Here is a 21,573-nt window from a genome sequence, read left to right as displayed (position 1 = left end):
GCCAGGCTGAAGCCAGGAACCAGAAACGCCATCCAGGCCTCCAATGTGGGTGACAGGGGCCCAAGCATTTGGGCCATCTTGCTCTGCTTTCCTGTGCACATTAGCAGGGAGCTGCATCAGAAGTGGAACAACTAGGATTTGAACCAACCTTCCAATATAGTATGCTGGCATTGCAAGGGATGACTTAGCCCCAGCCCCCGATTGAGATCTACTGGTTCACTATGCAAATTCCCTTAACAGGGACTCAAGCCATAATCTGCTGCCTCCGGGATGCATTACCAGAAAGCTGGCTTGAAAGCAGGGGGTAGCCAAGACTTCAGTCTGGCACTCCAATATGGACTGTTGGCTTCCCAGGCAGTGGCTTAACTCACCGAAGGAAACACCTGCCACAATTTTAATGAGATTACTTCCAACTTTAATGGAAAATATGTATTTTGAAAAATTGTGCATGGATTTAAAAACTTTCTTTACCCCAAATAAACATATTTTAATCTCAAAAAATTTGTTTTCTTTCTAGGTTGTCTTTATTGTGTTCCATATTTTTTTAAGATTATTTATTTATTTGAGAAGTAGAGTTACAGACAGAGAGAATGAGAGACTGAGAGAAAGGTCTTCCAGTGTCCATATGGGATGCCGGTATTGCAGGCAGCAGCTTAACCCACTACACCACAACCCTGGCCCCACTATTGGTAGTTTTATTTCTTTGATTCCATTTTCTCTTCTCTTCTCTTTTCTTGGCTTATTGGCTAGGACTTTCAGTAGGATTTGAAGAAGAGTACTGAGAGCAAACACCTTTGCCTTAGTGACTAATTTTAGGGGAAAAGCATTTAGGCCTTCACCATTATGTGTGATCTAAGCTGAGGTTTTTGTAGATTTTTAAAAATCAACGTGAGAAGTTTCCTTCTATTTGCAGTTTTCTGAGTGTGTGTGTGTGCGTGTGTGCATGAATCTGTCATGAAAGAATAGCCCAAACTGCTTGCATCTGAACTAAGCTCATGGAAATGCATTTGAACACATACTAGCTTTTTATATTACTGTTGTTCAAAGGAACTCAAGGCCAAGATGCAGGCTGGACTGGTGAAGCTCTCTTTCAGCCTGATACTCCATTTGTTTCTGAGACTGGAGTTGACTGCTTAGTTGGTGATGTTACGGGTTTGTGGGGAAGCCAAGATTTTCTTTTTTTTTTTTAAGTTTATTTATTTATTAGAAAATCAGAGTTACACAGAGAGAAGGAGAGGCAGAGAGAGAGAGAGAGAGAGGTCTTCCATCTGCTGGTTCACTCCCCAGATGGCCACAACAGCCAGAGCTGTGCTAATCTGAAGCCAGGAGCCAGGAGCTTCTTCCGGGTCTCTCCCAGGCCATAGCAGAGAGCTGGATCAGAAGTGGAGCAGCCAGGACTCGAACCGGCCCCCATATGGGATGCTGGCACTGCAGGCAGCAGCCTTACCCACTATGCCACAGTGCCGGCCCTGCAGATTTTCCTCTGGGCTAAAAGCAGTTAGGAAAATTTCAAAGAGATCTATGTGCAATATTTCTGAATGAGTAAGGACACATTTGGGAAGTGAAAGGAGAGGGAATCCCAGGTGGAATAGCCTAGGCAAAGACCTGAGAAGTCAGGACTGGCCAGGGTAGTGGCACCCTGTTTTGGGGTGGGGAATCAGGTGGGCTTGCTGAGTGCTCGGACAAGGAAGCCCCATTAGTCCCAGCAGGTGCTCCTCATGGGCCCCCTCTAATGTCCCCAGGGCAATCTCCCTAACAAGCCCCAGGAAACATAATCAGCAGGTCTTGCTGCTGATTCTCTTTCTGAATCCAGAAAGCCAAGGCTCCTCTTTCCCCAGTGTTTGCCTCCTGAGAGGCCGTGGCCTTTGGCAGGAAGCTCTGGTGCTGAGGGCTCCCCCACCCCACTTCTCCTGTTTCCAATATTCTTACAACTGGCACTGCATTAGTGCCACGAGCTCTCTACACTGGCAAGTTCCCTCCCTAAATTTATCTTTTGGGGAAATTTGCTAATAGCAAAGCACGTGCTCAGCATTCATTTGTCTTCTGGGTTTTCTTAACTCTCAGGTGTTACTTGGTTTACAGATAAAACTTATTTCAGGAAAGTTAAGAACAACTGGAATATTTTGTGCACTGAATCCTATCAGAAAGACATGCAAAAGTAATTGATTTAAAAGATTCATCTTGTGTCATCTTTCACAAGGTGATTTAACATTTGACTGAAACTAGAGGGATAGAAATTTGATTCTTTTCTTTGAGAACAAGTTTTGCTGTTACCTCTCATAACTCTTTGAGGACAGAAGTCCTGCATGTTGAGTTTGTTTTGATAGCTGGGTAGTGCGGCAGCAGACTTTGTGCTCTGACTCAGTAATTTTGGAGTATGTGTGTGTGTTGAAGATAGGGCTCTCTGGGTACGCAGTCAGTTGTCACCGTGAGTATCAAGTCCATACTTCCTGACCTCACAATAAGTCTGATCTTAACATATGAAATGGACAAATACAAGCTGCTATGAATAATTTAATAAAAAATTTAGGATATTTAGTTTTAAACACAATGACTTATACTGTTTGTAATGATTTCAGTTTTAAGTTCTGGTTTCATTTGAATTGAAAGTAATCTTCTGGTACAGCCAGAGTCATACATATTTCCATTTTGCCCATGAGAGAATTGAGCTCAATAGAGACTGGGTGTTTTTTCAACATCTCAACAAATTAAGTCAAGTCTAAGGTCCAAGACTTTCCCACCATCCCAATGTTCTCTCTGGAGTCAGAGGAAATTTAAGGGCAAGTCAGTTGTGGACATCAAGATACACTCCTTATGAATGAATGTGTGCCCAAAAGGCACAGTTGGAATAGATACAGTGGAAGTAGGAGAGGAGCACATGAAAGTAAAGATCTGTGAAATATGAGTTGAGAAGACTACAAAGGATAGAAATGGAGGTGAGGGAAAATCCTTCAACATTTGGTGAGAAGTGAATATTCCATCATACAGTGCTGTTTGGTTATACTCTAGGATCCTGGTGAGGTGTATTTGAGGTACCTAAGGGACTGCTAAACTTCAAGAATATGACCCTGAAGTTGCAAATTAGAATAATAACTCAATCTTTTCAACTTTCCTCAATAGCATCCTATCCATTATCTCAACTAAGCCTCAAATCTCTATTGGATACTTGAGATATGGCATAATATAGTAGAGGAATGCCTGGTCTTCGGATATATACTGTCTGGGTTTAAAACCCCAATTGTGAGCCGGCGCCGTGGCTCAATAGGCTAATCCTCCACCTTGCGGCGCCGGCACACCGGGTTCTAGTCCCGGTCGGGGCGCCGGATTCTGTCCCGGTTGCCCCTCTTCCAGGCCAGCTCTCTGCTATGGCCAGGGAGTGCAGTGGAGGATGGCCCAGGTGCTTGGGCCCTGCACCCCATGGGAGACCAGGAAAAGCACCTGGATCCTGGCTCCTGCCATCGGATCAGCGCGGTGCGCCGGCTGCAGCGGCGGCCATTGGAGGGTGAACCAACGGCAAAGGAAGACCTTTCTCTCTCTGTCTCTCTCTCTCACTGTCCACTCTGCCTGTCAAAAATTAAAAAAAAAAAAAAAAAAAACCAATTGTGTTACTTTCCCACTGGGTGACTTTTGGAAATTTGGTTAATTTTATTGTGCCTCAGTTTTTTTCATCTGTATAACTGAGATAATTATTAAAATAATAAGAACATATACACAGTTACTATGACATATAAAGAGCTCAATAAAGTTAGCTATCATTATTTAAGCAAAATGAATATCAGGAAACACAATCTATAAAGGTAGGGAAATTAAGTTCCAGAAAAATTAGATGGCTTTTCCAAAGCTGCAGAAAGTCAATGATGTGTTTCAGCTTGAATACAATTCTTTCTGAGTCATTTTCTGATATCATCATTGGTAAATTAGTGTTAAAATGTTTTCCTTGGGGCCGGCACTGCGGCACAGTGAGTTAAAGCCCCAATCTGCAGCACCAGAATCCCATATGGGGGCTGGTTTTAGCCCTGGCTGCTCCGCTTCTGATCCAGCTCCCTGCTAATGTGCCTGGGAAAGCAGCAGAGGATGGCCCAAGTGCTTGGGTCCCTGCACCCATGTGAGAGACCCAGAAGAGCTGGCGCTGTGGCTCAATAGGCTAATCCTCCACCTAGCGGCGCCAGCACACCAGGTTCTAGTCCCGGTCGGGGCGCCGGATTCTGTCCCGGTTGCCCCTCTTCTGGGCCAGCTCTCTGCTGTGGCCAGGGAGTGCAGTGGAGGATGGCCCAAGTGCTTGGGCCCTGCACCCCATGGGAGACCAGGAGAAGCACCTGGCTCCTGCCTTCGGATCAGCGTGGTGTGCCAGCCACAGCACGCCGGCCGCGGTGGCCATTGGAGGGTGAACCAATGGCAAAGGAAGACCTTTCTCTCTGTCTCTCTCTCTCACTGTCCACTCTGCCTGTCAAAAAAAAAAAGAGAGAGAGAGAGAGAGAGAGAGACCTAGAAGAAGCTCCTGATTCCTGGCTTTGGATCAACTCAGCTCCTTCCACCGGTAGTTGTTTGAACCAACAGATGGAAGACCTCTCTCTCTCTCTCTCTCTCTCTCTCTCTCTCTCTCTCTCCCCCTCCCTCTATGTAACTCCGTCTTTCAAATGAATAAAATAAATCTTTAAAAAAGTATTTTTCTCTCCAGGCATTTCTTTACCCTGGGAGTCCTCATTCACTCCAGTGTCTTCAGTGAAAGTATAGACAGTGTGAACAAGAGACCAGAGGCAGTGTACAAAGTCTTAGTCCATAGCCTATTGAATGTCCTCACTCATTCTGATTAATTTGAGGAAAGCCTTCTTCACATCCTTATTCCGGAGACTGTAGATAATGGGGTTGAGAAAGGCAGAGATTACATTGTAGAATAGGGCCAGCTTCTTGTCATCCTCTGGGGAGGCTTCAGAACCAGGCCTCATATACATGATCATGCATGGAATACAGAACATGGTGACCACAGTGATGTGCGAGGCACAGGTAGAGAAGGCCTTGATCCGCCCTTGGGTGGAGCGAATCCTCAGAATAGCCATGAAGATGTGAATATATGAGGCCAGGATGAGGGATAATGGGATTAGGAGCAAGAGGAAACCCAAGATGAAGTCTACTTGGTCATTGAGGGATGTGTCTGCACAGGCCAACTTCAAGACAGCAGGGATTTCACAGAAGAAGTGGTTGATCTCATTGGGGCCACAATAGGGCAGATTCATAGCAAAGACTGTGTAGACGAGGGCACAGGTGAGACCACAGAGGGCAGAGCTGACTACCAGGAGTACACACAGCTTTTGGCTCATCTTGACCCCATAGTGGAGTGGGTAACATATGGCAATGTATCTGTCATAGGCCATGGCTGCAAAAATCCAGGTTTCAGTGATACCCAAGGTCAGGAAAATGTACATCTGAACCACACACCCAACATAAGAGATGGTCTTATTTTTGCTTACTAGATGAACCAACATCTGGGGCACTGTGGTGGTGGCATAGCTGAGATCCAGTACAGAAAGGATGCTGAGGAAGAAGTACATGGGTGTGTGGAGACGTGCGTCTACTCTTATTAGAGTGACAATGAGCCCATTGCCCAGGACTGTAAATGAGTATAGAAAGAGAAAGAGGAAGAAAAGGATCCAGTTGGTCCTGGGATTTCTGGAGAAGCCCAGTAGAATAAACTCAGTTACAGAGCTGTGATTTCTCCAGCCTTGACTATGCATGGTCTTCCTTCTGAGGAAAGAAGAAGACGTATTTCTGACTCCTTTGCAGTCTCAGTGAGAGAATGAAGTGTGAGATCCACAGATGTGGGAACCAAAGCCCAAATACCCACCTCCATGCCCAAAGAACGTTCTATCCAAATTGGCCTAGCATAACTCTAGGTACTTAGTAGGAACTCTATACTTACTGTTTTGTCTAGTTAACTAGCTCTGATAAAATTCCAAGAGCCCTTAGTGAGAATAACACAGAATTATTTTTGAAGTGTGTATGTGAGCACAAACACACACACACACACACACACACACACACACACCATAATCCAGTCAAAGTGAGGTGGCTAGGGAAATATAAAATCTTTTTTTTTTTTTGACAGGCAGAGTGACAGTGAGAGACAGAGACAGAGAGAAAGGTCTTCCTTTGCCATTGGTTCACCCTGCAATGGCCACTGTGGCTGGCGCACCATGCTGATCTGAATCCAGGAGCCAGGTGCTTCTCCCAGTCTCCCATGCAGGTGCAGGGCCCAAGCACTTGGGCCATCCTCCACTGCCTTCCCTGGCCACAGCAGAGAGCTGGCCTGGAAGAGGGTCAACCGGAACAGAATCCGGCACCCCGACCGGGACTAGAACCAGGTGTGCCAGCGCTGCAGGTGGAGGATTAGCCTATTGAGCCGCGGCGCCGGCCAAAATATAAAATCTTTAACAGTAAACCAAAATATTCTTGACCCATCTGTAGTTCTTGTAGTCATTATTTCAAATATCTAGATGAATAGGTGCTACAAAAGACAGTGTAAATGTAAAACAAATAACCAAAAATCCCAATGTATTTTCTTTGCTTTACCCCTTTTGATGCTGTATCTTTGAGAACTCACACACCATAAATTTTTAGGAAAAAAGATAATTTCAAAAATAACTTTTGAGAGGAGAAAGAATTTTTCACCTAGAATCCTTTTTTATCGCCACCTTCCAGTTACAACTGTAAAGAATAAGTTGACATATAGAGAAACAATAACTAAACAATAACTAAACCTAGAGAAAATTCCTGTGTGTCTAGTATTTTTTTCAAAAAGATAAAGCATATTTACCTGGGAATGATGTGCTTGTGTGTTTGGACACTTTTCTTTAAAATTAGTAAAGAACTTTCCACAGCTATGCTGTTTATAGTAGACAGATGAGTGTTGGGTGGGAATGCATCTTCAGTTTGACCTGGTCTCAATCCTTCATCCTAGGTTGGCAGCCCAGACTAGAGAATATATAACTGACCAAACCTTTTCTCTTTATCATATTTCTGATTCTTAAATTATTGAAAGAGCATACTATTACCTGGATATGCTATCTTTTCCAGACCTTCAACGAAGGAAGTGGTCATTTATAAAATGGCACTGTATAAAATGTTTTAGTAAATGTTATCCCATTACATTACAACTCATTGAGATAAGATTACTATCTTCATTTTCATAAAAGAAGCTGTTCAATAACAAATAGCAAATGGCAAAGCCAGAACAAACCAGCCCCAAGCTCCTACCACCACATTAGCTGAAATGTATCTTCCACACTGTCGAATTTCCTGCAGTTTTTAGTAGGACACCAAACATTAAATGGGCCCACTAAATTGACCTATGCATTCAAAAATTTGAAAGAGAGAGAGAGAGAGAAAGAGAGAGACAGGTCTCCCATGTACTGGTTCACTTCCTGAATGCCTCCAATAACCAAGACTGGCCCACAGAAAAGCCAGGAATAATCAACTCAATCCTGGTCTCCCATGTGGGTAAAAGGGACCCAACTACCTGAGTTACCACCAGCTGTGTACCAGGGTGCACATTAGCAGAAAGCTGGAATAAGGTACAGAGCCAGGACTCAAACCCAGGCATTCTGATATGGGATACAGGCATCTTAACCATCACATCAAGCACTTGCTCCTTCACAGATTTATAGAGTGAAAACTACACATTGTACAATATTACAAATTGTTGGTATTTATCACAGGAAACCCAAAACTTTTTATCAAAATTTCAATATCTGACATATTTCATACAAAGTGAATTGCTGATAGCTATCAATTAAGTTAAAATACAGCCCATGAGGCCACAGACAGGACATAGGCTCAAAGGGCTGAAGAACATTATGTCAATGTTAAAGTTAAAAGCAGTAATGCAACAGTATAGGAATTAGCAGTATTTGAACTGGAATTATCACTCTATTTATACAACCCAGACTTCAAATGCTAACTATATGTTGATTACTCTGAAATATATCTCCATCATGGATTTCTTTTTTGAGTTCATCTGTCTAATTGCCTACTTCATATCTATCTCAATTGGGTAGTCTAATAGGAAAGTTAACATTTCCAAAATCAAATGTCCAATCTTCCTCTCTACACCTGTCCTTCTCACAGTTAATGGCAATCTCATCCTTTGAGGTAATTAAGTGAAAACAAAACAAAACTTCACACCCTTTTGAACTTTTCTCCTTTATCCCATTTGCTACAAGCAATGCATCAGCAACTATTTCAGGTTCCCTTTCAAAGATATGTCCCAGAAAAGATCATTTCCCGCCTTTTTCACCGTTACTCTAGTTCAAATCATCATCTCTCTTGCCAGGAATATTGCGACATCTCCTGACTAGTCCCATAGATTCCATTTTCTTTCCCCACTTTTCTTAGCACAGTTACTAGAGTTGTCCTGTTAAAATTGGGCCAGATCATATAAATCTCATAAAAACCCTCCAGTGGCTTCTTGAATCATGGAAAAGAAAAGCCAAAGTCCTGATGTGGGTTTTGCGGTCTCCCATCATTTCCCTAACCTTCTTCCTTATTCTCACCTCTTGCTTGGTCTACTCCAGCTGTATTGCCTTTTGTTTCTCCTCAGTCAAGGCATGCTTCCATTTCAGAGCTTTCGCACTTACTATTTTTACTACTGGAAATTCTCTTTCTGCAGATATCTTGATTTGTCATACTATCACCTTCCTCAAGGTGACATTTGCTTAAATGTCATCTTTCCAGGGAAGACTTGAGTCTTTTCTGGCCATCCTGGTTGAAATGGGAACATGCCACACTCTCTATTGCTATCCCTATTTTGGCTTTCTTCATAGCACTTGGCATCTTCCAATGTACTGTATATTTCAAAAATTTTCAATTTCTTCCCACAAGAATCCAGGGATGTTTCCCTTGTTGATTCATTGTGTATCACCAGATCTAGAAGTGTGCCTGGAATATAATGGGTATCTATATATGTTGGGTAAATGAGTGAACTGGTTTGAAGCTGGGCCCCTCAGGCAGGAGTCGCTGGTGTTTCTCATGGTGGAGCTATCCTTGGTGCTGAACCTTGCTTCTTAAGCAGCTACCTTTTGTGCTACCCTTATCCCAGGGCTTTCCCTTAGATTTACATATCTCTTATCAGATTTATAAACAGAAACTGACCCTGACCATTTACATACTTCATACATAGTCATATCATAATCCCACAAAGTCAAAACTTACTTTTAAATGCATCTTTCAAGTGAAATTTATCAGAATTAAAGAGTCCAATGACTGCCCAGAGCACTGTTTTCAATTCTTAGATCTGAAATTTAAAAGAAAAAATGTCAAACTAGAGTTCGTCTATCCGGAGAAGAAAGTTTGTCAATAAAGGATCCATGAAACCATATTATATAAGAAAAATTGAAGACACTGAGAAGGTATAGCTTGTATCTGTGGCTGCTTTTATTCTCCAATAGGAGTTGAGATATTGTGACATAGACCATATGTGTCCTAAAAGTCTAAAATTCAGTTTTTATTATCTGACTCTTCATAATAAGAGTTTGTTGACTGAGGCAAAAGACAAGGCAACTTATTCACCACCATCCCAAAAATCCATGTACTCTCACAAAGCTGTGATCCCTAAGACAGGAGATTCCAGGGAGATTGAATGGCTTTCAAGTCAAAGGAAAGTAGCTTTGGGTCCAACTCTGCCACTTAATAACAGCATCAATTAGAGAAAGTCATTAACCTTATAAAATCCTATTTCATTATCTGTAAAACTAAGAGAATAACACATACCTTGAAGGGTTCCTTGAAGATTAAATTAAATTTCAGGTACACAGTGCTGTACAATAAGCATCAGTTATCATTACTACCATTAATAAGGTACTCCTTTAGTTTAAATGTTCTTCTCTGTTTTTGCCTCTTGCTTAAATCCTAATCATGGAAGTCTTTGTGATTCCAACCACACTTCTCCTTCCCTTGGGAAGGAGCATCTGGAGGTGCTTCTCTTACTACTCATACCTACCCTGGTATACACATTGATGAGCAGAATCCCCTAAAGATGAAAAACCATGTCTCACCTTTTTTATTTCTACTTCTTAGCACAGGGTATGAGTAGAGGTTAATCAATACTGAATTAATGACCCTATAAAGTTATACCAATAGTATAAGAGTAAATTAGCTGCAAGAATGGACTTCCTGCCCAATGGCTTCTCCAACAATTTCTCTTTCAAATCTATGTCTTCTTCCTTGAAAATGTCTATGTACATTTTCCACTCCTACCACAACCAAAATCCTCTTCTTAGCAATTTGTTAACTGAAATGAACAAAGTTAAGTGGAAAGTAGGGAAGACAAAATCAGGAGCATAGGGACAATCCATATCTCCCTCAAATGTGCTTCTCTTCCAGTCTGTCTCTTGAAATGGCATGAAGGAGAAGGATGGGGCGGAAGTAGAAGCCATAGTCATTGAGTATCTAGTATGTACCAGTTACTTTATGTCAACTACAGGATAATGGTTAAGAGCATGGGCACTAGAATCAGACCTAGGATCTAGTTCTGACTCCATTGCTAACTAGCAGAGTGATCATGTGCAAGTTACCTAAATTTTGTGTTTTGACATCCTTTTCCAGAAACCAATGATAATAGTAATACCTATCTCAAGGGATCGTTACGGATTATTAATTGAAATACTACATATAATGTTTCTTGGCACTGTGCCTGCAGAGTAGTTAGTGTTCAACAAAGAATGGTTAGTATTGCTACAGTGGTTATTATTCCTCATAGAAAGTTTTTTCCTCCACAAATTCTAAATTTTTGGAAAAAAGGGAAATTGAGACTCAGAGTGAATAAGTAACCCCTATGATGTTGTACAGCTATTAAGGGCATATTCCAGACCTGTCTTTCTCCTAAGACCTCTCTTCCTGGTATCTGCAATTCCTGCACCCCTCACAGGTGTCCCTGAGCCAGAGCTGTGGCTGATGGTGAACTAGTGGAAGTGGCCTTCTCAGGTGTCTGGTTTTGTTCTTCATGTATCTTACTTAGCCCCCACCCTGGTCTCAGATCTAATACACATACCTCCTTCATACTCATGTCCTGTGACCGCCTCGAGCAGCTTCAACATCTATTTTCTGGGCTATAAGACAAGTCTATTTCAGCCACTCTCCAGAAACTCTTGCATCTCCAGAGCTCCCTGGGAGATACCCTGGTTGGGTAAAAAGATACTTCCTTTTCTTAATAAGGCTCATGGGTATTAGGGATCAAAGAGTCCCTAAAGGTGAAGCCAAATAGAATCGAGTGTAAACTCAGCAACTTTCAGTCCTGAGGGATCCCATTTCTCAGAGAAGGCTCAGCAATGAGGGAGCCAGCAAAACAGAGAGAAGGGATGAATGTGAGTCAAAGGAAACCTAAGATTCCAGGGAACTGGAATTCCAGGAAGGATGTAGAAATTGGTTCTTTAAGTTAGGCCTCCTTTCAGCATCCAGAGGTGAGTGTGGCAAAGAGAGCAAAATCAGAACCCAAGTGTTAGTTGTTCTGCTGGCTTTATCTGAACTTCATAAAGGTCCTCCACAGAAAAATAATATCAGAATTTGAAATACTTCAAATCTGCCTTTTCAAACTCACATTTTAGAGATGAGGCATCTGAGGTTCACTGTCCAGAGATAATTGGAAAATCTCATGAGCAGAACTAGGACTAAAGTGTACGGATCCCACTATGTAGTGTTTTCTTGGCTCTCCAGCTATTGGCGTACCCTACTGAAGGCTAAAATGGTTTCAAACCTGCCACCAAGCTCTACCCATTTCTATATCATCCCCAGCCACTTTTAGCTCTCTGCTATGGACCCCAGGTAAATCTCCATCTTTGTCTCCACTGACTAAAAGCACAAAGTGTTTGAGTAAGATGGATGTTAGGTAGGGGTCAGCAAATGATAGAAAATGAAGTTGGAGAAATCCATTCAGGACCAGATCATGAAGGATCTTGTAGGCCAACTTAAAGAATTATATTATGTACCAAGGGGGTTAAGGCGCTACTGGGATTTGTTTTTCAAGAGTGACATGATGCACAGGCTCACAGTGGCTCTTGAGATCCAGTTGTGCTCACTTCTTTCCGGCTGCAAGTTCAGTGACACCATATTGGTAGCTTGAAATTGACCATAGATGGAATATTTACACCAAAGAAATTGGCAAACACTGCAAACAAAGGATTTTTCTTTCCCTTAGATAGATGATTGTTAAATATCTACCAGCATACCACTGAGTGGTCAACTGCTCTTGGAAGGGATTAATGTAGTTCTTGTGGGACTCTAGTAAGTTCCATGAGGGTGGGTTGTTATATAAAAAAGCAAGATGGGCAACTTCCCAGTCTCTGGCTTCCTGTCTTGCCACATGATCTTTCCTTCCCGTGGCCATTTCCTTTCTTACTTCACCATGTTGTCATGTAATTGAGGGGCCCTCACCAGAGGCCAAGCAAATGGGATCATCAGATCTTTGGCTTTCAGCGTCTGAAACTAAGAGCTAAATAAATTATTTTCATTATACATTACCTATAATCAAGAACTTTGGTACAGCAACAGAAAATAGACCAATATTGCTGCTATTAAAGTGGTCCAAGTGAGAGACTGTTAGGCCTTATTGGACCAGTATAGTGAGGAGGGGAAGTGGGGAAAGATTGGAAAGAAATAAAGATGCTAAATGATGACTAAATTGGGTGTGAGATATTAGTAGCTTTGGGCTATTGGGTGAATGATGATGCTGTTTACTGAAATAGGGAACCCAAGTGGAGGGCAGATTTGAAGTGAAAGGTGATGAGTTTCCTTTCAAACACTGAATTTGAGTTGCAACAGACATTAAGTTGAATGTCAGTCAAGAAGGTGGATATAGACATATGTTCATTAAGTTTGACATTACAGAGGACTAAGATTTATTATACTAAATGCCAATATCAACTGGAATTGGAATTAACTTTCCCCAATGTCACAGACCTTTCCTCCATCTTACACCTCCCCATCCTTATTACACACATTATTACTACCTGTGACACTAGACATCCATCTAGAAGTCTTCATTCTGACTCCAAGAGCCTCAGTTTCTCTGTAGAGAGAAGTTTTTATTTCTAGCTAGACATAAGGGCAAATAGCTTTTTCCTTTTGGACAATTTATTATTCAGAGCTATCCATGCGTCTGTCTCCCCCAAGAAGAAATCTCAGGTTACCTCCCCAGATTTAGGATTTCCTTTATGAAGAAACCACTCATCTCTGGAGTAGATAAAGTTTGAGGAAATATTTCCACAACCTGAGATGTCCGGTTCCATAACACTTGCAAGGATCCAAGGAGAGGATAAAAATTAAGCAATAGGCATCAAATAGAGCTGAATACTAGAAAGAAGAAAAGTTAATAATGACAGGGGCTTGTGCTATGGGACAGCAGGTTAATGCCCTGACCTGAAGTGCCAGCATCCCATATGGGCACTGGTTCGAAACCCAGCTGCTCTACTTCTGATCCAGCTCTCTGTTATGGCCTGGGAAAGCAGTAGAAGATGGCCCAAGTCCTTGGGCCCCTGTTCCCATGTGGGAGATCTGGAAGAAGCTCCTGGCTCCTGGCTTCAGATTAGCTCAGCTCTGGCCATTGCAGCCATCTGGGGAATGAACCATCGGATGGAAGACCTCTCTCTCTCCCTGCCTCTCTTCTCTCTGTGTAACTCTGACTTTTGAATAAATAAATAAAATCTTTTAAAAAAAAGTAAGTGAAGACCTTAAAGCTGCAACATGCCATGTGATATCAGAAAGGAATAAGTTTCACATAAGTTGAGGATATTTGATATTACAACTCTTCTTACGTGCAACTCACATCAGTACAGTCATTCTTACCTCTTGATACTAGTTCTTGTAATGGATTGGGGGAATCTCAAAAACCAAGTTGAAGCAGAATATGGGAAATGTCATTTATATTTCAGGCTTCTCCAATTTTTTTAAGGACTGTCTTTATGTGTCACTCCTTTTTGACCCTTAGTCCCATTCGACTTACTTCAAATATTATTTACTTAATGTAATATAAATTATAATACATGATACGAACTAACAGAATTAAAGTGAAAATTTGGGAAATTCGTAGCATAGTAATTGATAGACTGATTAAGTTAAAATCAGTAAGGATGTAGAATATCTGAACAACAATGTCAGCACTCTTGATATAATTGACTTTTATTAATCATTATAGCCAATATATATTTCAAATGTATATGAAACATATGCCAATGTAGACCATAAATTAAGCCACAAAATATTGAAATCTTACAGAATATTTTATTTGAATGCAATGGAACTAAATTAAAAATCAGCAGAAGAAGAAGAATAGAAAAGTCCCAAAAACTGGAAGTTGAACAACACATTTTAATAGCTCATTTATCAAAGAGGACATCACAAAGGAAATTAGAAAATATTTTGAGCTGATAATGAATATATGAAATATTAAAATCCATGGATACAACTTAAACTATAAACTTCCTTTATATAAATAAATTTTTAAAAAAACAAAATCATTGAAACTGAAAGTTCTTTGAAGGTTCAATAAAAATGACAAACTTCTAGCTGATTCATAAGCACAAAAAGAGAGAAAACACAAATTACCAATATCAGGAATAAAGATGAGATATAGAGATGAGGCCATAAAGCTATTAAAAGAATAAGAAGGGGTCACAGCAGGTTAAGCAATCTCTTGCAATGCTGGCATCTCATATGCGCATGGGCTTGAGTTCCAACTGCTCTACTTCTGACCCAACTCCTTGCTAATGGCCTGGAAAAGCAGCAGAAGATGGCCCAAGTGCTTGGGCCCCTGCCACCAATGTGAGAGACCCAGGTGGAATTCTGGGATCCTGGATTTGACCTGGACCAGCCCGGCCACTGTGACCATTTGAGAATGAACCAGCACATGGAAGATCTCTCACTCTGTCTTCCCCTCTCTATTACTCTGCCTTTCAAATAAATAAATAAAACTTTAACAAAAATAACAATTTTATTATGACCAACTTTATGTCAATAAAGTCAACAACTTGATAAAATGGCTGCTGAAAATGCAACTTAAAATGATCACAAGGGAGGGAGGGTGGGAAGTATCATTATGTGCTCAAAATTGTATAAATGAAATACGTGGAACCTGTTATCTTTATATAAATAAACTTTAAAAATTTTAAACTATATGTGTGCATGTATATGTAAATTACATATACATATATATATATATATATAAGCGCCTTACCAAGTGTAAGCCATTTCTAATAAAATATGGCAGTTTTGACTGAAAATGACCATGAGAAGAAACAAAATATGAATAGTTCTATGTGTATGTATTAGAATTCTCCAGGGAAACAGAACTGTTAGCATATGAATAAGTATATGTAAAGATTTATTATGGGAATTGGCTCATGCAATTGCAGAAGCTGCAAAGACCCATGATATAGCATCTTCAAGCTGGAGAGCTGGGAAAGGCGGAAATAAAATTCAGTTTGAACATGAGACCTGAACCAGGGGAACTGATGGTATAAAACCTACTTCAAGGCTGAACCAGAAGTAGGCGAGAGGGCATTGGTGTAAGTCTCCAGGTGGAGAGGCCCAGGAACCAGAAGTTCCAACATTCAGAGGCAGAAGATGGATGCTTTGCCTTGAGAAGAGAGAGAGAGAGAATTCACTTTTCCACTGACTTTTTGTCCTATTTGGGCCCTCAGTGGCTCGGATGATGCCCATCCACACTGGTGAGGATGGCTCTGCTTTACTCAGTTGATTGATTCTGTACCAATCTCTTCTGGGAACACGCTCACAGACACACCCAGCCCTCTGGGTGTGTCACCTTAACCCAGTCAATTACCTGCCACGGTGTATGAAAGAAATCAAATTGTAACCAAAAGCCTTCCAAAAGAAAACTCCAGGTCCAGTGGACTTGAATGGTAAATTTTATCAAAAATTAAGGAAGATCATATGATATTTGTCCCTTTGGGACTGGCTTAATTCACTCAGCATAATGTTTTCCAGATTCCTCCATTTTGTTGCAAATGACCGGATTTCATTGTTTTTGACTGCTGTATAGTATTCTATAGAGTACATGTCCCATAATTTCTTTATCCAGTCTACTGTTGATGGGCATTTGGGTTGGTTCCAGGTCTTAGCTATTGTGAATTGAGCTGAAATAAACATTAATGTGCAGACAGCTTTTTTGTTTGCCAATTTAATTTCCTTTGGGTAAATTCCAAGGAGTGGGATGGCTGGTTTGTATGGTAGGGTTATATTCAGGTTTCTGAGGAATCTCCAGACTGACTTCCATAGTGGCTTAACCAGTTTGCATTCCCACCAACAGTGGGTTAGTGTCCCTTTTTCCCCACATCCTTGCCAGCATCTGTTGTTGGTAGATTTCTGAATGTGAGCCATTCTAACTGGGTTGAGGTGAAACCTCATTGTGGTTTTGATTGGCATTTCCCTGATTGCTAGTGATCTTGAGCATTTTTTCATGTGCCTGTTGGCCATTTGGATTTCCTCTTTTGAAAAATGTCTATTAAGGTCCTTGGCCCATCTCTTAAGTGGGTTGTTTGTTTTGATGTTGTGGAGTTTCTTGATTTCTTTGTAGATTCTAGTTATCAGCCCTTTATCTGTTGCATAGTTTGCAAATATTTTTTTTCCATTCTGTCGGTTGCCTCTTCACTTTCCTGACTGTTTCTTTTGCAGTACAGAAACTTCTCAATTTGATGTAATCCCAAATGTTAATTTTGGCTTTGACTGCCTGTGCTTCCAGGGTCTTTTCCAAGAAGTCTTTGCCTGTGCCAATATCTTGAAGGGTTTCTCCAATGTTCTCTAGTAACTTGATGGTGTCAGGTCGTAGATTTAGGTCTTTAATCCATGTTGAGTGGATTTTTGTGTAAGGTGTAAGGTAGGGGTCTTGCTTCATGATTCTGCACGTGGAAATCCAGTTTTCCCAGCACCATTTATTGAATAGACTGTCCTTACTCCGGGGATTGGTTTCGGATCCTTGATCAAATATAAGTTGGCTGTAGATGTTTGGATTGATTTCTGGTATTTCAATTATGTTCCTTTGGTCTATCCATCTGTTTCTGTACCAGTACCATGCTGTTTTGATAACAACTGCCTTGTAGTATGTCCTGAAATTTGGAATTGTGATGCCTCCAGCTTTGTTTTTGTTGTACAAGATTGCCTTAGCTATTCGAGGTCTCCTGCGTCTCCATATGAATTTCAGCATCATTTTTTCCAGATCTGAGAAGAATGTCTTTGGTATTTTGATTGGTATCGCATTGAATGTATAAATTGCTTTTGGGAGAATGGACATTTTGATGATATTGATTCTTCCAATCCATGAGCATGGAAGATTTTTCCATTTTTTGGTATCCTCTTCTATTTCTTTCTTTAAGGTTTTGTCATTTTCATCATAGAGATCTTTAATGTCCTTGGTTAAGTTTATTCCAAGGTATTTGATTGTTTTTGTAGCTATTGTGAATGGGATTGATCTTAGCAGTTCTTTCTCAGCCGTGGCATTGCCTGTGTATACGAAGGCTGTTGATTTTTGTGCATTGATTTTATATCCTGCTACTTTGCCAAACTCTTCTATGAGTTCCAATAGTCTCTTAGTAGAGTTCTTTGGATCCCCTAAATAAAGAATCATATCATCTGCAAAGAGGGATAGTTTGAGTTCTTCCTTCCCAATTTGTATTCCTTTAATTTCTTTTTCTTGCCTAATAGCTCTGGCTAAAACTTCCAGAACTATATCGAATAGCAGTGGTGAGAGTGGGCATCCCTGTCTGATCTTAGTGGAAATGCTTCCAACTTTTCCCCATTCAGTAGGATGTTGGCCGTGGGTTTTTCATAAATTGCTTTGATTGTATTGAGGAATGTTCCTTCCATACCCAGTTTGCTTAGAGTTTTCATCATGAAAGGGTGTTGTATTTTATCAAATGCTTTCTCTGTGTCTATTGAGATAACCATACGGTTTTTCTTCTGCAGCCTGTTATTGTGGTGTATCACATTGATTGTTTTGCGAACACTGAACCATCCCTGCATACCAGGGATAAATGCCACTTGGTCTGGGTGGATGACCTTTCTGATGTGTTGTTGCATTCTATTGGCCAGAATTTTATTTTGCATCTATGTTCATCAGGGATATTGGTCTGTAATTCTCTTTCAATGCTGCATCTTTTTCCGGCTTAGGAATTAAGGTGATGCTGGCTTCATAGGAAGAATTTGGGAGGATTCCCTCTTTTTCGATTGTTCGCAGACTCATAGAATGGCAGATGTCCTAAACAGCACTCTGGCCTCAGAATCAGCCCTTAAGGCATTCAGATTTGACTGAAGAGCACATGAGAGTATTTTAGGCATGGAAAGCCAAGACACTCTGGCAAAACAAAAACAAAAACAAAAACAAAAACAAAACCCACAAAACTAAATGAAAGATCTCTGTGAGTGAGATCCCAGTGGAAAGAACAGGGCCATCAAAGAAGGAGGTACCTTTCTCTGAAGGGAGGAGAGAACTTCCACTTTGCCTTGACCCTGTCTAAATAAGATCAAAGTCAGCGAACTCAGAAGGCTTCCATAGCCTTGGCAACTCATGACTAGAGCCTAGGGAGATTAATGACACCATAAACAAGAGTGTCAAATTATTAAGTCAACAACAGGAGTCACTGTGTACTTACTCCTCATGTGGGATCTGTCCTTAATGTGTTGTCCAACGTGAAGTAATGCTGTAACTAGTACTGAAACAGTATTTTACACTTTGTGTTTCTGTGTGGGTGCAAACTGATGAAATCTTTACTTATTATATACTAAATCGATCTTCTGTATACAAAGATAATTGAAAATGAATCTTGATGTGAATGGAATGAGAGAGGGAGCGGGAGATGGGAGGGGTGCAAGTGGGAGGGAATTATGGGGGGAAAGCCATTGTAATCCATAAACTGTACTTTGGAAATTTATATTTACTAAATAAAAGTTTTAAAAATTTAAGGAAGAAATAATACTGATTTTACAGAAATCTTGAAAAATTAAACAGAAGACTTCCAAGCTCATGTTGAGAGGACTGTGTAGTCCTGATTCCAAACCTAACAAATGCATTAACACATGAGAAATAAATGTAGATCACTTTTTAATATTAGAAGAACTTTGGCAATGGGTATTGAAATAATGAGAATGTTCTCCTTTCTAAGAATCTATCTAAAAATCAAAACATATATAATGACTTGTGCATGGAGATGGTCATTATATCACTAAAACAGAGAGAGCAAAAAAAAAATAGGAGGTGAATACTTTGTTACTCACTCTACATAATCATTTTCAAAGAGATATTCATGTTATAGGAAAATGCTCATGAGATTCTACTACAAAATAGTTGAGAGACAGAGAGATTGAGCTTGGGGAAATGGAAGAATGAAATCTGGACTGATGTCAGTCTCAGGAACAGGGCCCTGGAATCCATCTCAAACTTCCAGTATGAGCCCTCAGGGGATTCAAAAATGGATCAGAAATACCAACAGGAAAAGTTAAGTCCACTTGGAAGGAATACAACAGCTGTTCAAAAACTTGGTGGAAAAATAGAATTAAAACATAAGTTTATTTGGTGAAAAATTGTAACCCATGCATAATTTTTCATAATATGTAATTTTCCATTAATATTCTGAAGATTCTTCATATATTCTTCATATAGCCTTATCCAGAGACTAAAATTATATTACAAATTCTAATACAATGCCTGGAATCTGATCAAAAGTTATCAGGCAAACAAAAAGATAAAAATCTATTCAAAATTAAGAGGAAAAAAGCAACAATAGAAATGGACCTACTATGCAAAACTCAGATATTGGAATTATCAGACATTAACTTTTGAACAACTGTGAATAATAAGATGCAGAAATTAAGCTGAAACTGAAACAGAGTAAAATTGAAATTTTAATACTAAAAGTCCAATAATAGAGACCAAGAATTATTACTGGAGTTAGCAGCAGATTAGATACAGCTGAATGGAAGAATTAGAAAATTGGAAATCACATCAGAAGAACATACACAAACTGAGACAGAGTGAAATAAAAGTATGGAAAATGTAAGTGCATGAGAAACATACAGGTTATGGTGAAAAAATACACAAAGGATTAAGAGTGGTTAATCACTTGTGGTATGTTTTAGTCACTTCATATTCTTCTGTGTTTTCCAAATTTTCTGAAAATTAGTATGTATTATGTTTATAATGAGAAAAAGCTTTGACTTCTCCTCCTCCCTCAAATCTGCCCATGTGTACCATAGCATTTCTCAAAGTACATTTTAGAAAGTACTAGTTTCTTTGACTAATAAATGTTCTAAAAAGAAGGGGTTCTGTCATCCAGTGAATTTGGTAGATACCGTGTTAAACAGTTTTTAAATGTTCACTTGTTTATTTACTTACTTCTATTGGACCCTTCAAAGTCTTTAATATAGTATTATTCACTGAGATAGAGGAAGAGGGAGTGGTGTTTTTGAGCATATCTGATATGAAATCTTTTAAAAATAATTTTATTTATATAAGGTGAACAAATTTCATGTGATTCATGTGTGCAGATTTAGGAACATAGTAATGCTTCCCACCTCACCCTCCCTCCCGCTCACACTCCCACCCTCGCTCCTCCTTCCTTTCTTATTCTTTCTTTTAATCTTCACTTCACAGAACATTTTATAAAACCAGAGATTTGGGTAACTGGCCTTGGGAAATGCTTGTCTAGAGGAGAAAAGTCCAAAATGTGGAGAAAAATCCAAAATGTGCTCCCCTGACTTGTTAGGCTCTATCCACCACATCTGCTCTCTCTCCCCCTGCCTCTCTGTACTTCTGTCTTTCAAATAAACAAATCTTTTCTAAAAAAAGAGAGATGTTGTTCCACATTCCTTTGTTCTGATGAGAGAGAAATAAAGGATGTTATGGAAAGCAAACACATTCTCACCTCTTTGGGGCCCAATAAATTCTTCTTTGAGGAACTACAGTTTAAGATCTGATGGATGAACAGAAGTTACCACTGACAGGGATAGGATGAAGGTGGGGTGGAGCTAAGGGCAAGGGGCGAAGGAATAGCATATGTGGAAGTCCTGATGTGAAAATAAATCACTCAAGGCCATGATAGAAGTCCAGTTTATGGGGAGCGAGAGAGGGAGGAACAGGTTGACCTGAGATGGGTCTGGGAAGGTCAGTGGGGCCAGACTGCACTTAGCCTCAAGCCATCCGAACTAGTCTTTAATCTGCATATCTGAAATTTGTTCCTCCTCTTGGGCCAGGAATCCTCCAACATCAGTGCCCCTGCCCCTCTCTCCAGTTCACCTGGTACTGTGGGAGTGGTTTCCAGAGCTTAGATTTTGCCCTTGGCATACCCCAAAGCTCATTCTTGTCTCAGTCTTAGATGTTGATGCATCAGACATCCCCTCTTTTACTAAACACTGAGTCTCCAGGACAAAAGGGAAGGAAAGGACTGATGTGCCTGGAAGACATGTCATAGCATCTCATCCTGTCAATCACCCAGAGGGCTGTCTCTCAAGGACCTGTGCAGAGCTGAGATCGAGGGCTGAGAGGGAGTGTGCATTATACTCCTGGGTCATGTGAATGAGAAG

General features: G+C 40.4%; 1 protein-coding gene across 1 annotated transcript; it reads right to left on the bottom strand.

Annotated features, from left to right (window-relative positions):
• Nucleotides 1-4,784: 4,784 nt before the first annotated feature.
• On the bottom strand, nucleotides 4,785-5,732 carry LOC100352423 (olfactory receptor 2B6-like). The gene has a single exon (XM_008265637.3). The coding sequence runs from the start codon at nucleotides 5,730-5,732 to the stop codon at nucleotides 4,785-4,787; it is 948 nt and encodes a 315-aa protein (XP_008263859.3).
• Nucleotides 5,733-21,573: the final 15,841 nt, after the last annotated feature.

Source organism: Oryctolagus cuniculus, chromosome 7 (assembly GCF_051225735.1).
Source record: "Oryctolagus cuniculus isolate XC-2025 breed Fujian yellow rabbit chromosome 7, ASM5122573v1, whole genome shotgun sequence".
NCBI lineage: Eukaryota > Metazoa > Chordata > Mammalia > Lagomorpha > Leporidae > Oryctolagus > Oryctolagus cuniculus.
Note: the sequence above shows the minus strand (reverse complement) of the source record. Positions and strands in the feature narration are given on the sequence as shown.

What these genes read in the sequence shown, in the direction of transcription:
- LOC100352423 (XM_008265637.3), bottom strand. Translation starts at nt 5,732, where the DNA reads ATGCATAGTCAAGGCTGGAGAAATCACAGCTCTGTAACTGAGTTTATT.